The 17,127-nt window shown below is 44.4% G+C and overlaps 1 protein-coding gene across 3 annotated transcripts in view; it reads right to left on the reverse strand.

Moving 5' to 3' along the window:
• Positions 1-2,996: 2,996 nt before the first annotated feature.
• Positions 2,997-17,127, reverse strand: part of ccdc125 (coiled-coil domain containing 125) — a 47,215-nt gene continuing 33,084 nt past the window's right edge. The window contains exons 12-13 of one of the 3 annotated variants that reach the window (XM_034199286.1): positions 14,036-14,142; positions 2,997-3,828 (exon numbers count right to left, since the gene is read on the reverse strand). In XM_034199286.1, coding sequence (XP_034055177.1) covers positions 3,376-3,828; positions 14,036-14,142 — 560 coding nt within the window. In that variant the 3' untranslated portion in view covers positions 2,997-3,375. Of the gene's footprint in view, positions 3,829-13,330; positions 13,954-14,035; positions 14,143-17,127 lie in introns of those variants that run through there. The other 2 variants (XM_034199288.1, XM_034199287.1) reach the window with 2 other exon arrangements.

The following is a 17,127-nucleotide window of genomic DNA, read 5'->3' on the forward strand; positions in this document are numbered from 1 at the left end:
CCCCCGGGAAGATTTTTTTTTTTAAATATTGAAGTTAAATGCATCAATCTGCTGCACTTTGAGAGCAAAAATGAGGAGATCTATGGATACATCTCCCAACACCCATATGAAACAGAACTGTAAACAGATTTTCTTTTTCTTTATGGATATTTTACAAATCACTCATCCTTTTAAACTGTATTCTTGTTTTACTGTCATATAGTATTTCATAACTTATGTATAACTATAATGATCATATAAAGGTGTGGCTCGGACGTACATAAATCATGACCAAACAGTTTGAGACCCACTGAGATAGTTAGACTAAAGTTAACTATCTAAACCCTCAGAGTCCTTTACTGAGCTGAGGTTATCAGTTATCAGTTATCAGTTATCTGACAGGAGAGAACTCTCCTCCGCCTTGTTGTTGAAACAGCTCCTTATATCCGTTAGTGCAACTAGCTAACCAGATGCTAACAACAATCCCCGGTACCGGTGCGCTCTCTCTCGCGCATTCACACAAAATGAGATTGTGCCACACACAGAGCCGAGCTTGACTGAAACACAGAGACCCAGAAGTACTTGTACTGTAGCATATTATTTTCGAATCAATAATTTTTCAAATTATGAATTTCACACGTAAAAAGAAAAAGAGACATACATTTATTGAGGGTGCTTAGGGGGTGCTATGGCTATCCTAGGGGGAGCTGCAGCACCCGCTAGCGCCCCCCTGGTGCCGCCAATTGGGACACACGCACATACACACACAGCTACACACGCATAGCTACACACAGACAGCTAAATGCATACACAGCCACACACACATAGCTACACACACACTCACACAGCTACACACACACAGATACGTGCACACACACACATTTGCCCTCTGCACCTGGGCCTGTCATATTCATCTAATATGAGCAGATGAATATGACGCATAGCAACAGCAGTTTAACTGTAAATATTAACTATTTAGATTGGAGGGGGAAAAAAAGGAAGAGACCTCTGATTGGTCGCTCAGTTTTGGGAGATTTGATATATATATATATATAACATGGGGGGGGACACTCGCACAAATTGTGTGACAAATTCATTATTGATATCGATAGGATTATTAGGGTCTGAGACCAGATGTCGGCGAAGACCCTATTGTCAAACACACACAAAACAGGGAAACAGACGGGCAAAAGCGCAGAAAAAGGGGCCAAAATCAGGACAGTAGGCAGCCTACAGTGACGTGGGCTAGTCACTACATTATTGATATCGAAAGGATTATTATTATTATAATTTGTATTTTCCCACTTTTAACGGATATTTGACCCCCTGAATCAGTGGTTGCGTTAACCGAATATTTCCCGTCTATGATAGTTCACGAGCGTGCTCTCCAATTTTGCATGGTTGCTGTGGTCGCTGTGCGAGCGATTAAGTTGATCCTATGGATATAAATCATGCGAGTTGTAGTGTCACTAGGCTCGCATGGGCTATCTGCCATCATGATTTCGGAACCTTTTTCTGTGCTTTTGCCGGTCGCTTTCCCTGTTTTGTGTGTTTAGCAGCGATTACAATAGGGTCTTTGCCGACCTCTGGTCTCAGAGGCAGCATCCCTCTCCTCTGTCATCATCCTGTTGGACCTGTCTGCTGCATTCGACACGGTGAATCATCAGATCCTCCTTCACACTCTCCAAGAACTTGGAGTTTCAGGATCTGCACTTTCCCTCCTCACCTCATACCTCAAAGACCGTACCTACAGGGTAACTTGGAGAGGGTCCGAGTCCGACCCTTGTCAATTAACTACAGGGGTCCCTCAGGGCTCTGTTCTTGGTCCCCTCCTCTTCTCCCTGTACACAAACTCGCTCGGATCAGTCATTAGCCCGCATGGTTTTTCATACCACTGCTACGCTGACGACACCCAATTAATTATGTCCTTTCCCCGCTCAGAGACCCAGGTCATCGCACGCATCACTGCTTGTCTAGCTGACATCTCTCAGTGGATGTCTGCTCACCACCTCAAGCTCAACCTTGACAAGACTGAGCTGCTTTTCCTTCCGGGAAAAGATTGTCCCACTCTTGACCTGACAATCAACATCGGCACCTATGTTGTTTCCCCGACTCAGACTGCAAGGAATCTGGGTGTGACCCTAGATAACAAACTGTCCTTCACTGCAAACATCGCTGCTACAACCCGTTGCTGCAGATACACGCTTTACAACATCAGGAAGATACGTCCCCAGCTGACACAGAAAGCGACGCAGGTTCTGGTCCAGGCTCTCGTCATCTCACGCCTAGACTACTGCAACTCCCTCCTGGCTGGTCTACCTGCATGTGCCATCCGACCTCTGCAGCTCATCCAGAATGCAGCGGCTCGTCTGGTCTTCAACCTTCCTAAATTTTCCCACACCACTCCGCTCCTCCGCTCCCTTCACTGGCTTCCGGTAACTGCTAGAATCCACTTCAAGACACTGGTACTTGCATACCATGCTGCGAATGGATCTGGCCCTTCCTACATCCAGGACATGGTTAAACTGTACACCCCAGCGCGTGCACTACGCTCTGCATCAGCCAAACGACTCGCTGCACCCTCGCTGCGAGGGGGACCCAAGTTCCCATCAGCAAAAACACATGGGTTTGCTATCCTGGCTCCAAAATGGTGGAATGAGCTCCCCATTGACATCAGGACAGCAGAAAGCCTGCACATCTTCCGGCGCAGACTGAAAACTCATCTCTTTCGACTCCACCTCGAGCAATAGAATTACTAACAAAGAACTGCTAACAGAGCACTTATATACTAATAAAGGACTGGCTTATCTATAGCCAGTTGAGTAGCACTTGAAATGTTTGGCTCTATGAAACCTGATGTACTTATATGATTCTGTTTTCTTCAAGGTTGTGTCTTCCTGGTCGAATGTACTTATTGTAAGTTGCTTTGGATAAAAGCGTCAGCTAAATGCAATGTAATGTCTCAGACCCTAATGAGAATTAAAAAAAAGAATGAAAGAAAATTCAGACAGCACGTCTACCTTTAGTATACGTATATAAATCTTTAATTTCAAATGTTTTGTAACATTGTAATCCTGCTGGTAATCCCTGTGTTTAAAGAATGTAACAGTAATCTGATTTCTTACTTTTTAATGTAATTGTAATCGAATACAGTTACCTTTTTTTTTGTATCCTGATTATGTAATCTCTTACAATTTACATCACAGACGCTACATCCAAATCTACAGGACCACCCTCGGAGTCTGCTAGGTCCGATGGTTTGGTTTGGTAGCTCTTGTGGTTGGTCAGTGGCTGGATGGGGGACTGCAAAGGTTCCAATAGCTCCAGTGATTCAGTGCTGGACTCGGGCAGACCTGGTGCTGGGCCGGCCTGAAGCAGTGGATGTGACAGCTCTGCTTATTGCTGTGCTTTTGTCTCAGACTCTGACGGCTCTGAGGTTTGCTGAGGCTGGTTCTGGTTCTCTGACGGTTCTGAGGTTTGCTGAGGCTGGTTCTGGTTCTCTGACGGCTCTGAGTTTTGCTGAGGCTGGTTCTGGTTCTCTGACGGCTCTGAGGTTTGCTGAGGCTGGTTCTGGTTCTCTGACGGCTCTGAGTTTTGCTGAGGCTGGTTCTGGTTCTCTGACGGCTCTGAGGTTTGCTGAGGCTGGTTCTGGTTTTCTGAGTGTTCCAATGTTTGTAGAGAATGGTTTTGGTTCTTTGATGTTTGCTGAGACTGGCTGTGGTTCTCTGATGGTTCTGGTTTGCGGCAGTGTGAGTCCAGCAGCAGCTGTCTCTGCAGCTCCTCTGCACTGTGGGCCAACATGAGGCTCACCTTCCTCTGGTGGGCCAGAGCCTCCTCCTTGTCATTCAGCTGCAGCAGGAGATAATAAAAAGATGAGGGTGAACACTGAGGCAGGAATGATGTTCCTGTTTAATGTCTAAGAACAGTTACTGACACACTTCAGGTAGAGGTTCAGTTTATTATATCAGGACGCACCACAGAGCGCCATGAGAAAGACTTCCTGTCTGTGGCCATCAAACATAATACAACACTGTATGTATTGTAATATACATTTTATATACACTGTAGTACGATCTGATCATTTTTACTTTAACTTGTTGTGTTTACAGTATGTAAATATTTGTACTTTATTTGAAACTTTACTTATTATTTTTGTGTATATACAGTATATATATGTGTGTATATATATATATATATATTAGGGCTGTCAAGTTAACGCGTTAATAATGCGTTAACGCAAAAAACAATTAACGCCACTAATTATTTTAACGCGATTAACGCATGTGCATTTTTTGTCCTCGGCCGCCCCGTAGTTTCAGAGCACATCGAGTTTAAAATACCATCTACAGGCTGATGCTGACAGCCCCGCTGATGCTGACAGCCCCGCTCCTGCCGCCCGCTTGCTGCAGACCACACTTCCACGCTTACCGGCAGGCCCTGACTGGCCATCGGGAGGACCGGGAGAGACCTTACGTGTATTGTTGTTGTTAGCATCTGGTGCTAGCTAGCTGCGCTAACGGATATAAGGAGCTGTTTCAATTAAAACAGAAGAGTGACATTTCGCCGACAACTGCGCCGAGCACTTGACTTTATGCAGGAAGCCAGACAGTGGGACATTGTACGAAAAGTCAGCACACTCAGCGCGGATAGTGCGCGCAACATGATCGCAGCGTCCAGGCAGATCCCGTTTGAGCATATGCCTTGAGTTGCACATAGCTCCAACGATCCATCACATACACACACACACACACACACACACACACACACACACACACACACACACACACTCACACACACACACACACACACACACACACACACACACACACACACACACACACACACACACACACACACACACACACACACTCACACACACACACACACACACACACACACACACACACACACACACACACACACCACACTGTATTGTATTATTGTACGAGAGATTCCAGGTTGAATTGAGGCGAATATTTGTAATGTTCAGAGGTTGTTGTGTTTAATATTCATGAGAATTTTTGTCATTGTTCAAATGATAATAAACATTTGAATAAAGCATATTTGTCCACTCATATGTTGATAAGAGTATTAAAAACTTAAAAATATTCCTCTAAGGTACATTTAGAACAGATAAAAAATGTGCGATTAATTTGCGATTAATCGCGATTAACTATGGACAATCATGCGATTAATCACGATTAAATATTTTAATCGACTGACAGCCCTAATATATATATATATATATATATATTAGGGCTGTCAAACGATTAAAAATGTTAATCAGATTAATCACAGTTTAAAAATTAATTAATCATGATTAATCACCATTCGAACTATGTCCAAAATATGCCATTTATTTATGCATATTGTTGTGGGAATGGAAAGATAAATGAAAAAAGGCGGATATATCCATTTAACATACAGTATCTATGTTTATTATAAAAAATGTCTGCGTGTCAAAATGAAAGACAACCCACACACCTATCAATCATCAAACCGTGGGGTCTTAATTCATTATGTGTTGATTTCTATCAACGGGGGAGTACTTCAGGAAAGTCGACGGGGGGGGGGCGGTTAGTGGAGTACTTCGTGACCACAGAGTGTGAACGTTGTGATCAGCTGTTTTAGCGCAGTTCTCCAGTGAAGGGGGGGAGTATCCCTCCGTAGCCGGTTGGCGTAGTTTTGGCACAATTCCGTTGTACAGACCGACGTTAACAGCAGCCCTGTCTGTGCACACGGAGACCGACTCTGTCGTCCGGTGATCCAACCGCCTTCTGGAAAAGCTTCACAAGTAGGTACGTCGGTACGCAAATGCGCTTTGTGACACAAGTGACGGTACGCATTTCAGAGAGATTACGCACATAACCTGCGTACCAGTTATGTGCACCCCTGTACTACAGCAAAAGTATTCTCTGTCGGGACTTCCTGCAACAACACCACGCCGTTATCAAAGATGTTCTATTGAGAAGACGATCACTACGTGACAAAAGTTTTCAAAACCGTGGCTACTGAAATCAATCTTACTAACTGCTGTCTGTGCAATTTACTCCGCGCGAGTTGGCAGACTTTATTTTGCTTACTTTAACATCATTTTTCATGGTGGGGCTAAGCCATTTCTTGGTATGGGTGTAGCCTACCCCAGCCATACCCTGGCGCTGCCACTGGTGGCACGTATGGGGCGGGCCATTCTGCACATGCGTTAAATGCGTTAAATATTTTAACGCAATTAATTCAAAAAATTAATTACCGCCGTTAACGCGATAATTTTGACAGCACTAATATATATATATATATATATATATATATATATATATATATATATATATTAGGGCCGGGACTTTAACGCGTTAATTAAGATTAATTAATTACACAAAAATTAACGCGTTAAAAAAATTAACGCATTTTAATCGCACTTATTTTTGCACCGCGGAACGTTTCTCACTGGATGAGTTTCAGGCGTACCGATTATACTGGAGCACCAACTAACGTTCATGACTTCAGACAACAACAAACCACAGTGAACAACAGTGGGATATGTTGTTTTAAAAAACGGACGGATGGAAGCGTCGATAAGAGCACGGTTGTGTGCAAATTATGCAAAAAGGAATTCGCATATCACCGCAGCACATCAAGCCTCAAGTATCACCTCAATGCAAAACATATAGAAGCTAGCGTGGACGTTAGCCTCTTTATCGCGTTCACACCAAAAAGAGCCGGTACTAAAATTTGTTCATGAGAACCTTTTTACCCCCACGAAAGTCCCTGCTAGAGAGCAGAGAGCTGCTAGAGAGCAGGGACTTTCGTACGGCTCTCTTGTGAGAAAAGAGCTATATTTCTGATTGGCTGGGCGGATTGCAAACCACGCCCCGTAAAACTCCCAAAAAGTTTTGTGAATTTTATTATCCTTGCATTAGCATTATTAGCATTAGCCCAGCGCAGAAACGCAGAGAGACTAATTTATGGCAACACAAAATAAAACATGGGAGCGGTGGAGATGAGGAGGTGTCGGCGTTCTGGCGATTTACTCGGAAGGCTGCTGGGACTCCCAGCAGATTCTACTGAAGCCAGTCCCCAACTCCGGGGACTTTGGGCGGCAGTATACGCCGTGAAGTGGTTTGCGGCCTGCCAGTAAACCCAAAGCAGAAGAAGAAGAAGTGACGTCAGCGGCTTCATTTGCCTAATCCTCCCCCAGGTTCAAAGAGTTCTCATGAACTAAGTTCTCATGAACCTTTGTGGAAAAAGTACTGCGGTGTGAATGCGCCTAATGGTATACTAAAATCCATGTGAAAAAAATTGCTTCTCACTGTTCTCAGGTCAAATATTTATATGTGATTAAAAATGCGATTAATTTCGATTAATTAATTACAAAACCTCTAATTAATTAGATTAATTTTTTTAATCGAGTCCCGGCCCTAATATATATATGTGTTGTAAGGGGCTGAGAGGCAGGGTAGTGGGAGGCACCTACATTCCCAACAGGTGGCTCCACCCTCTTCCAATTAGCAGTATTGGGAGCATGTGTGGAGACCTCACACCTGGTGCTAATCACTCCCTCAAGGGAGACAAAGCACACAGAGTTGCTCAGTTGTGCGTGGCACATGGAGGGAGCAGGAGGCTCCCAGTGTAAGGAAACGTTTTGGAAAGCTGGTAAGTCGGTTAGCGGCCCGGCTACGTTAGCCTTTGTTTAATGGAAGGTATTTTTGAGTTTGATAGCAATAAAGCCTCTTTTTGGATTTGAACACTGCCTCTGTCGTGATTGCTGCACTACCACTTTCCTCTTTATCTGTCCATTCCTGTTACACTGGTGGAGAATGAGGGCACGAGAACCGCCACAGGAACCAGAAGAGGTAAAGCGACGACAGTCCTACCTGCCAGAGGGCCAACCGCGTTGCTACCAGTGTGGGGAGATAGGACACATTTCCAGGGATTGCCCAGGGAAGGATGAGCTAATGCCGACCGCCAACTCATCTGGTGCAAGGCCCTGCCATCTTCTTGACTCTTGCTGGGTACAGGAAAGCTCCCTGGCTCAAATGATACCAGTCAAGGTAAATGGAAAAGATGCAGAGGCGCTAGTGGACTAGGAAGTGCGGTGTCCCTCATTCAACCCCACCTCCTCGACCATTTTCCATCTGAAGAGACTATGCCCGTCTCCTGTGTCCATGGGGACACTAAATTATACCCCACATGCTTCATCGACCTTACCACGGTTAAAGGCAGCTGTGAGCTGAACGTGGGGGTGGTTCCTTCCCTACCAGTCCCAGTCGTGGTGGGGCGAGACTGCCCACTATACAAGCGCCTGCAGCCCCAGAAGGAGGTGGGTCCCAAAAAGCCCAAACGTGCCAAAGGAAAACGAGAGAAAGGACAAATTGCCACCCAGGGTACATCTCCTCAGCAGTCCCCCAAAGTTGTGTGTGCTGTGCCGGAGGAGCAGAGAGGCAACCAATCTTCCAGTGCAGATGAGGCAAATGATAACCCTTTTGTTGCTTTCCCGGGAGACCTAAGCACAGGTGAGGAGGAGGGTGAAGTCGCATTGCTTCCAAGTTTGAAGGGCCAGTTCGGGACCGCCCAGATGGAAGACCCCAATCTGTTGCATGCATGCAGCAATGTTACGGAAATAGAGGGAAAACCAGTTCCAGGAGTAGGTGAGCTTACATGTCCTCACTTCCTAATAAAAAATAATCTGTTATACTATGCCAAAGAGGTTGAAGGTCAGCGAAGAAACTTGTTGGTTGTCCCAAAACAATATGTGTCCACAGTGTTGCATCTGGCTCACAGCCATGTCCTAGGGGCCTACCTAGGGGTTGAGAAGACAAGGCAGCTGATTGGGAGCCGGTTCCACTGGCCAGGGGTGGTAAGAGCTATAGAGGATTGTTGTCTCACCTGTGTTGAATGTCAAAAGATGAGTCCCAAGCCACACTTTAAAAATCCCCTAATACCTCTACCGATAATCGATGTACCGTTTTCTCGCATTGCCATGGACTTAGTGGGACCGCTGGTGAAGTCTGCCAGGGGACATCAGTATATTTTTGTGATCCTTGACTATGCAACCAGGTACCCGGAGGCCATTCCCTTGAGGAACATGACAACAAGAGTGATTGCACGGGAGCTGCTTCACCTGTTCAGCCGAGTTGGGATTCCTAAAGAGATGCAAACAGACCAAGGCACTCCCTTCATGTCCAAGATAATGAAGGATCTCTGCAGGCTCTTCAAGGTAAAGCAGCTTCGTACATCTGTCTACCATCCTCCGACAGACGGATTGGTAGAACGCTTTAACAAGACATTGAAATCCATGTTAAAGAAGGTTGTTGACAAGGATGGTCGTAACTGGGACCAGCTTCTGCCTATAGGCTATGTCCTGTTTTCAATCAGGGAAGTTCCACAGGCTTCAACCGGTTTCTCCCCCTTCGAGCTGCTGTATGGCCGACAGCCCAGAGGACTTCTTAACATTGCGAAGGAAGCCTGGGAGGAGCAACCAAGCCCCCATCGGAGCCTGATTGAGCATGTAGAGACAATGCAGGCGCATATGAAAGATGTTTGGCCCATGGTGAGAGAGCACATGGCTCAAGCCCAAGAAGCCCAGAGAAAAGTGTATAACAGAGGTGCCCAACCGCGTGAGTTCCTGCCTGGGGATAAAGTGCTTCTCCTGGTCCCCACCACAGAACACAAATTCCTGGCATCGTGGCAAGGTCCCTATGAAGTGGCAGAGAAGGTGGGACCAGTCAATTACAAGGTACGCCAACCTGGCCGTCGGAAACCATCACAAATATACCATGTTAACCTGTTAAAGAAATGGTACGAGAGGCACTGCTGTGTTCTTCCCCGGTTGTGTCCCCCTCTTCTCCAGACCCTAAGACTCCTAACCCGAAGTTGAATACGGTCCAGGGCTATCCAAAGCTCAGTTACAGCAAACCAAGGAACTGGTTCAGCAGAGTTTGGATGTGTTCTCACTATGACCTGGACGCACAACGATGGTGGAACACCAAATCCACACAGAGCCGGGCCAAAAGGTAAAGATGCGGCCTTTCCCCTTACAGACCTGACCGGAGACTCACAGCCGCTAATGGTCAAGTGGACAGGAGAGGCTGAACACGCCTTTGAGGGACTGAAGAGGGCTTTCTGTGCACGGCCAGTGTTGGTGACCCCAGACTTCAGCCGGGGGATGATTGTGCAGACGGATGCGTCAGAGGTGGGCATAGGAGCAGTACTATCAGGTGTGGAGACCTCACACCTGGTGCTAATCACTCCCTCAAGGGAGACAACGCACACAGAGTTGCTCAGTTGTGGGTGGCGCATGAAGGGAGCAGGAGGCTCCCAGTGTAAGGAAACATTTTGGAAAGCTGGTAAGTCGGTTAGCGGCCCGGCTACGTTAGCCTTTGTTTAATGGAAGGTATTTTTGAGTTTGATAGCAATAAAGCCTCTTTTTGGATTTGAATACTGCCTCTGTCGTGATTGCTGCACTACCACTTTCCTCTATCTGCCCAGTCCTGTTACAGTGTGTGTGTATATACTGTATATACATATATATATATATATATTAGGGCTGTCAAGTTAACGCGTTAATACAAAAAAATTAACGCCACTAATTATTTGAACGCGATTAACGCATGTGTATTTTTTTTCAGAGCGCATCGAGTTTAAAATACCATCTACAAGCTGATGCTGACAGCCCCGCTCCTGCTGCCTGCTTGCGGCAGACCACACTTCCACGCTCACCGGCAGGCACCGACTGGCTATTGGGAGGACCGGGAGGCCCGAGCGAGCGAGAGAGAGACCTTACGTGCATTGTTGTTGTTAGCATCTGGTGCTAGCTAGCTGCGCTAACGGATATAAGGAGCTGTTTAAATGAAAACAGAGGAGCGACATTTCGCCACAACTGCGCCGAGCAATTGACTTTATGCAGGAAGCCAGACAGTGGGACATTGTCCGAGAAGTCAGCACACTCAGCACGGATAGTGCGCAACATGATTGCAACGTCCAGGCAGCTCCCGTTCGAGCATATGCCTTGAGTTGCACATAGCTCCAACGATCCATCACACACACACACACACACACACACACACACACACACACACACACACACACACACACACACACACACACACACACACACCATTTGTATTGTATTATTGTATGAGAGATTCCAGGTTGAATTGAGGCGAATATTTGCAATGTTCAGAGGTTGTTGTGTTTAATATTCATGAGACTATTTGTCATTGTTCAAATAATAAACATTAGCATAAAGCATATTTGTCCACTCATATGTTGATAAGAGTATTAAAAACTTAAAAAGATTCCTCTAAGGTACATTTAGAACAGATCAAAAATGTGCGATTAATTTGCGATTAATCGCGATTAACTATGGACAATCATGCGATTAATCGCGATTACATATTTTAATCGACTGACAGCCCTAATATATATATATATATATATTAGGGCTGTCAAACGATTACAATTTTTAATCAGATTAATCACAGCTTAAAAATTAATTAATCATGATTAATCACCATTCGAACTATGTCCAAAATATGCCATTTATTTATGTATATTGTTGTGGGAATGGAAAGATAAATGAAAGAAGGCGGATATATCCATTTAACATACAGTATCTATGTTTATTATAACATTTTTCTGCGTGTCAAAATGAAAGACAGCCCACACACCTATCAATCATCAAACCGTGGGGTCTTAATTCATTACGTGTTGATTTCTATCAACAGGGGGGGGTCGGGGGGCGCGGCGGCTAGTGGAGTACTTCGTGACCACAGTGTGAACGTTGTGATCAGCTGTTTTAGCGCAGTTCTCCAGTGAAGGGGGGAGTCTCCCTCCGCAGCCGGTTGGCGTAGTTTTGGCACAATTCCGTTGTACAGACCGACGTTAACAGCAGCCCTGTCTGTGCACACGGAGACCGACTCTGTCGTCCGGTGATCTAACCGCCTTCTGGAAAAGCTTCACAAGTATGTCGGTACGCAAATGCGCTTTGTGACACAAGTGACGGTACGCATTTCAGATTACGCACATAACCTGCGTACCAGTTATGTGCACCCCTGTACTACAGCTAAAGTATTCTCCGTCGGGACTTCCTGCAACAACACCACGCCGTTATCAAAGATGTTCTATTGAGAAGACGATCACTATGTGACAAAAGTTTTCAAAACCGTGGCTACTGAAATCAATCTTACTAACTGCTGTCTGTGCAATTTACTCCGCGCGAGTTGGCAGACTATATTTTGCTTACTTTAACATCATTTTTCATGGTGGGGCTAAGCCATTTCTTGGTATGGGTGTAGCCTACCCCAGCCATACCCTGGCGCTGCCACTGGTGGCACGTATGGGGCGGGCCATTCTGCACATGCAGAATATTTTAACGCAATTAATTCAAAAAATTAATTACCGCCGTTAACGCGATAATTTTGACAGCACTAATATATATATATATATATATATATATAGTCACAAAACCCAATGTCCCTTGGGATAAATGAAGTACTCTGAATCTGATGATTCTGAATAGGACATACTATCAGCCAAGAAGAGCATGGATGCAAATGATTAAAATATAACCAATGGCTTTCTTTTCATAATTTGTTTGGAGGAAAACACTTCATACTGATGACACTCACTCCACCACAACAAATAGTTTGCTTGGAGGTTTGTTTAAGGTCTCTGTCGATATATGGACTCTCCCCCAGTGTTCCTAATTTCATATTTGTTCCTTGGAAATTGAAACTCCATATTTCCCCAAAACTGCTGCTACACTTTATCTCAATTGTTCTCTTCTTTACAACATGTATACAATGCGAAATACATACACAGAATGTATTTCTCCTCTTAAAATAAAGATATTTAATAAAGCACAGATCATCACAAGATGGTACTTTTATTTGTTCTGTATTCTTTTTTTTGTGAATGGAGGAATACCTTTTATTCAGAGGACACCTCTTTTTGGGGGGGATTAGGACAGGGTTTGAAATTCCTGCATTCTATAGACATTTTTGTTTGTTTATAGATTTATTTTTACATTTTAACACAAGATTTAACTATTTTCCTATTTTATTTACTAGTGTGCTTCAAACGAAAGATTTTTTGGCAAAGTGTATCACGATTTTTGTAAAATCCTAAAACAGACCCAGGGATTGGTCATGCTTCAGTTTTCTCTAATTCTAAAACTCCATATTTTCATTCATTCATTCATTCAACTACTTGTCACATTCAGAGTGAAGAACCGAGTGCAACACAATAAACGGCAGAGGAGACACTGTCTGAAAGTGTGTGCTTGTATTGTACAATATATATATAGTGTTTTCCAAGACTAAAATGAGGTTGATGAGTTAGCATAGGAACAGCGGCTGTTATAATAATATATTTTATTTGTAAAGCACCTTTCATCGCCAAAAAGTAATCCCAAGGGGCACAATAGAAAAAAGAAACACAAGTTTAATCAAAGGCTTTTTTTTAAAAGAAAAGTTTGTAGGCCTTTCTTAAAGGAGTCAGTGGTCTGGGAGGGAATTCCACAGGTGAGGAGCAGCTGCACAGAAAGCCCGATCCCCCATGGGGCGCAGTTTGGTCCTGGGGGGGGGGGGGGCTGAAGCAGATGATTGGTTGTGGAATGGAGGTTGTGTGTAGAGGTTTGTGATGAGAGTAGTTATTTGAGGTATGAAGGAGCGTTCCCGTGGATGCACTGATGGGTGAGCAGTGAGATCTTGTATTCGATCCTGAATGAGACAGGAAGCCAGTGAAGAACGGGTGTGATGTGATTATACTTTCTCACCCTCATCAGGATCCTAGCGACACTGTTCTGTATGTATTGGAGCTTCTGAAGGCTCCCGCTAGGAGTCCCGATGAGGAGAGCGTTGCAATAGTCAAACCTTGTAGTCAAGCGTTGCAGTAGTCCAGCCTTGAGGAGACTATGAGCACAATTGTCTCCTCTGCCTCCACCTGTGCTAATTCAGAACAGTAGCTGGTCAACCCCTGCAAACAGAAGGACCTTCCAAATAAAGGTGTCAGTGTCTGTGCTGGGATCTGAAGGCCTGCAGATGTGGAGGATACTCACCAGGTCCAGCAGTCTGTACAGAGTCTCTAGAAGGTCCTCGGACGTCTTGGAGGGCAGCAGACCTCTCAGCCTCTGGCTCACACTCATTAAGGGACTCCTGTTGGCTCCTGAAGGGAGGAGGGAGAAGGCAGGCACTCTTGACATGGTTCCATAAATATGTATAGTTGCCAACTCATAGAGTCAATTTGCACAATTAGCTTAAGTTGTGTTAATTGGCATTAATTACCATTTATAGTCTATGTGGACAATAGTGTGGACAGAAAATGTACATTTGTATTCTCTGTGGGCTGATTATGATGGTGTGGGGACTCTGGATCATTTGGATTGGACTGACTGCTTATTTATTTGAAAAAGAATTGTCCACAGTGGAGAAAATAATGCAATTTGATCTTGTGCTCTCTATATCCAATTGTCGCAACACTACTCACGGTAATCAAAAACAGCCCACGAGAGTACAAATATGGCCACTTTCTGGTTAAAACTGCAATTTTTAATCCTTACTCAGCATCCTCAATAACCCCCAAAACACTCAAATTGTCAAAATCGGCCAAGCCATTAAAAAAAAACAATGGTTTACATATAGGCCAGTGCTTCTCAAAGTGTGGTCCGGGGACCACTGATGGTCCATGAGCGCACCTTAGTGGTCCGTGAGTATATTGGTAAAATTTCACATTTGAAATAAATGTATTTATTTAAGTTTTCCGCACTCTCGCGGGAACATCTCCGCAATGGAGCTTAAGTTCCAGCGCAACACCTTCGTCACACATGTTGCCACTTGTTTGTACTATTTTCAGGCGATCCAAAAAACAATGGATGTATTTTATGAACATTTATCCATGCTGGAAGTAGATTTAGATGTTTTAGGAGTGAGATAGAGATTATTATCTAATATATGCATCCAATGGCATTGCATGAAGTCTGTTGATGATCAGAGGCTGTTGTTGGGGCTGCATAAACGTTTTTTATTTTTGTTTTGTAGGCAGACCATGCAGGCCAGCCCGACGGTCACCAAGGTTCATGTTTTAATAGCATTTTTTTTTTAAAAAAGCCCACGCGAGCCTAACATGTGAAAAAATTGCTTAGAGAGTTAAACTTGGGCCTGCGACCATACAGTAGTTTTACTGTATTTTGTTTTGAAAATCCACAGCGGAGGTTTGTGTCGTACTACATGCGGTGTATTTTGCATTTCTCTCAGTAGCCAATGATCTGTGAGTCTGTTAGCTCGGATATAAACTCCGTAATAAATTCCTATTGTTTTTGGATATTTGGGGAGTTAGGTGGTCCGCGAGTGTTTTTTTATTGGTTATGAAAAAGTTTGAGAAACACTGATATTGTCAGGATTCTCATGTTTTGTCACATTTGTAGTTTTGTATGTCTGGTTATGGGTATTTTCCTCCTTGTATATTGTCTGGTCCTTCTTCCTGTGTTTTTCCCCTGTCGTTAGTTTCCCTGGTGTGTCTAGTTGTCTGATTGTTTTCATCTGTGGCCCTTGTGTTTCTCCTCCCCTACCCGGCTGTTTCTCGTCTTGTGATTACCCCTTCCTGTATTTAGTCTTGTCTCTTCCTGTGTTCAGTGTCGGTTCGTCTTGTGTATTGACGTGGTCTTCGGTGAGTGTCCTGTTCTGTCTGTACGTATATATAGCCTTGAAATAAAGGAAGTATTTTTGTCACTTAATCTGTAGTGATGGCGAGATGAAGCCTTATGAAGCTTTGAAGCTTTCCAGCCAATTGGTTCGCAAAAGGGTTCATCTCATGAGGCTTCATCATGGGCTTCATTTGAACACAAACCCCCCTGTTGGTCAAAGTGTGTAAAACAGGCAGATTGGACATCTCAACAGTGTGCTCTATCTCATACCGAGTTCCCATTGAGTAAAGCCTTAGCATAACTCTAAACAACGAACATAAAATCATATTTTCATGTTAACAATATTGTTTTTATTCCAGTTGAATGATTGTGATTGAAAAGCCTAAGGAGGCTGGTAAACATTGCAAAGAGGGATTTGTATTCCTTACTAATATTCATAAACGTAACCATGTTGTAGCCTGAGAAAGGCTAAACCATATCAAAGAATACATTTATTAACTACATTATCTCATTTAGCTGTAGCTTTTATAAACAACAAAAAAGACGTATTGACGAGTCATTGAACCAGGAACCCTGCGATCGTGAGTCAACTGCTTTCCAGCTGAGCCACAGCACACACGCTGAATCTCCCTGAAAATACTGTAACATATTTATTCCTGTATTTATTCATTCATGTTTTTTTTCCTACATTTATTTATGCTTGTATCTATTTATACTTATGACATGTTCCGACCTCTATATAGGTGAGGTTTTGAGCTCTTTTAATTCCATCGTGTCACCGGGCCCGGGTACAGGAGGGGTAATATCGTTCTTATTATACATCCATAGGTAATATGAGCGTTGTGGTTCAACGGTTCAACCGATCTGAATCGCTTCCTGAAGCAGTCACGTGGTATCGACAGGCAGCGAGGCTTCGTTTGTCATCGATGACGTCACTGGCCCAAAACGATACAAGCCTCGACACATGCTTCACAAAAAGCTTCGGGGATTACTCGACACACGCTCCGAAGCCTCGGCGCAATACGTAACATCACTATTAATCTGCATTTGGGTCCTGCTTCCTACACACACCGTAATATTACGAACCGACCAACATTATGGGCCCAGCAGATTTGTTTGAGCTGGAACTAGTGGATTATACCGCTTCTTTGTCTGACTACGCTCATCAATGGATAGGAGCGGTCAGGGTTCAGCAGCGAGATGCTGCTCTGGCAGATGCAGTCACCCTTACGCTGAGGAATCAAGATTTGGTCAAATTCTTACCGGCCTGGCTTTTGGATTACCTCACAGTTTGTTTTCCCGATCCTGATAGACCCAGGTCTCCAGATTCCCTCTTTGATACCACACGCATCGGTGTGGTCCGTCTGGCGTCAGCCCCTGCTTCTCACCTAGTGTTTGCTACAGTCCAGGAACCATTCGCTGGTACTCGTCTGGCCTTTGGAGGTCCACGGAGCCTCCAAACGGCTCCTAAGAGGAGTCGCAAGGCCAGGTTAGCAGCACGAGCCCAA

The sequence above is a fragment of the Gymnodraco acuticeps genome, unplaced genomic scaffold, assembly GCF_902827175.1.
Source record: "Gymnodraco acuticeps unplaced genomic scaffold, fGymAcu1.1, whole genome shotgun sequence".
NCBI classification, from domain to species: Eukaryota; Metazoa; Chordata; class Actinopteri; order Perciformes; family Bathydraconidae; genus Gymnodraco; species Gymnodraco acuticeps.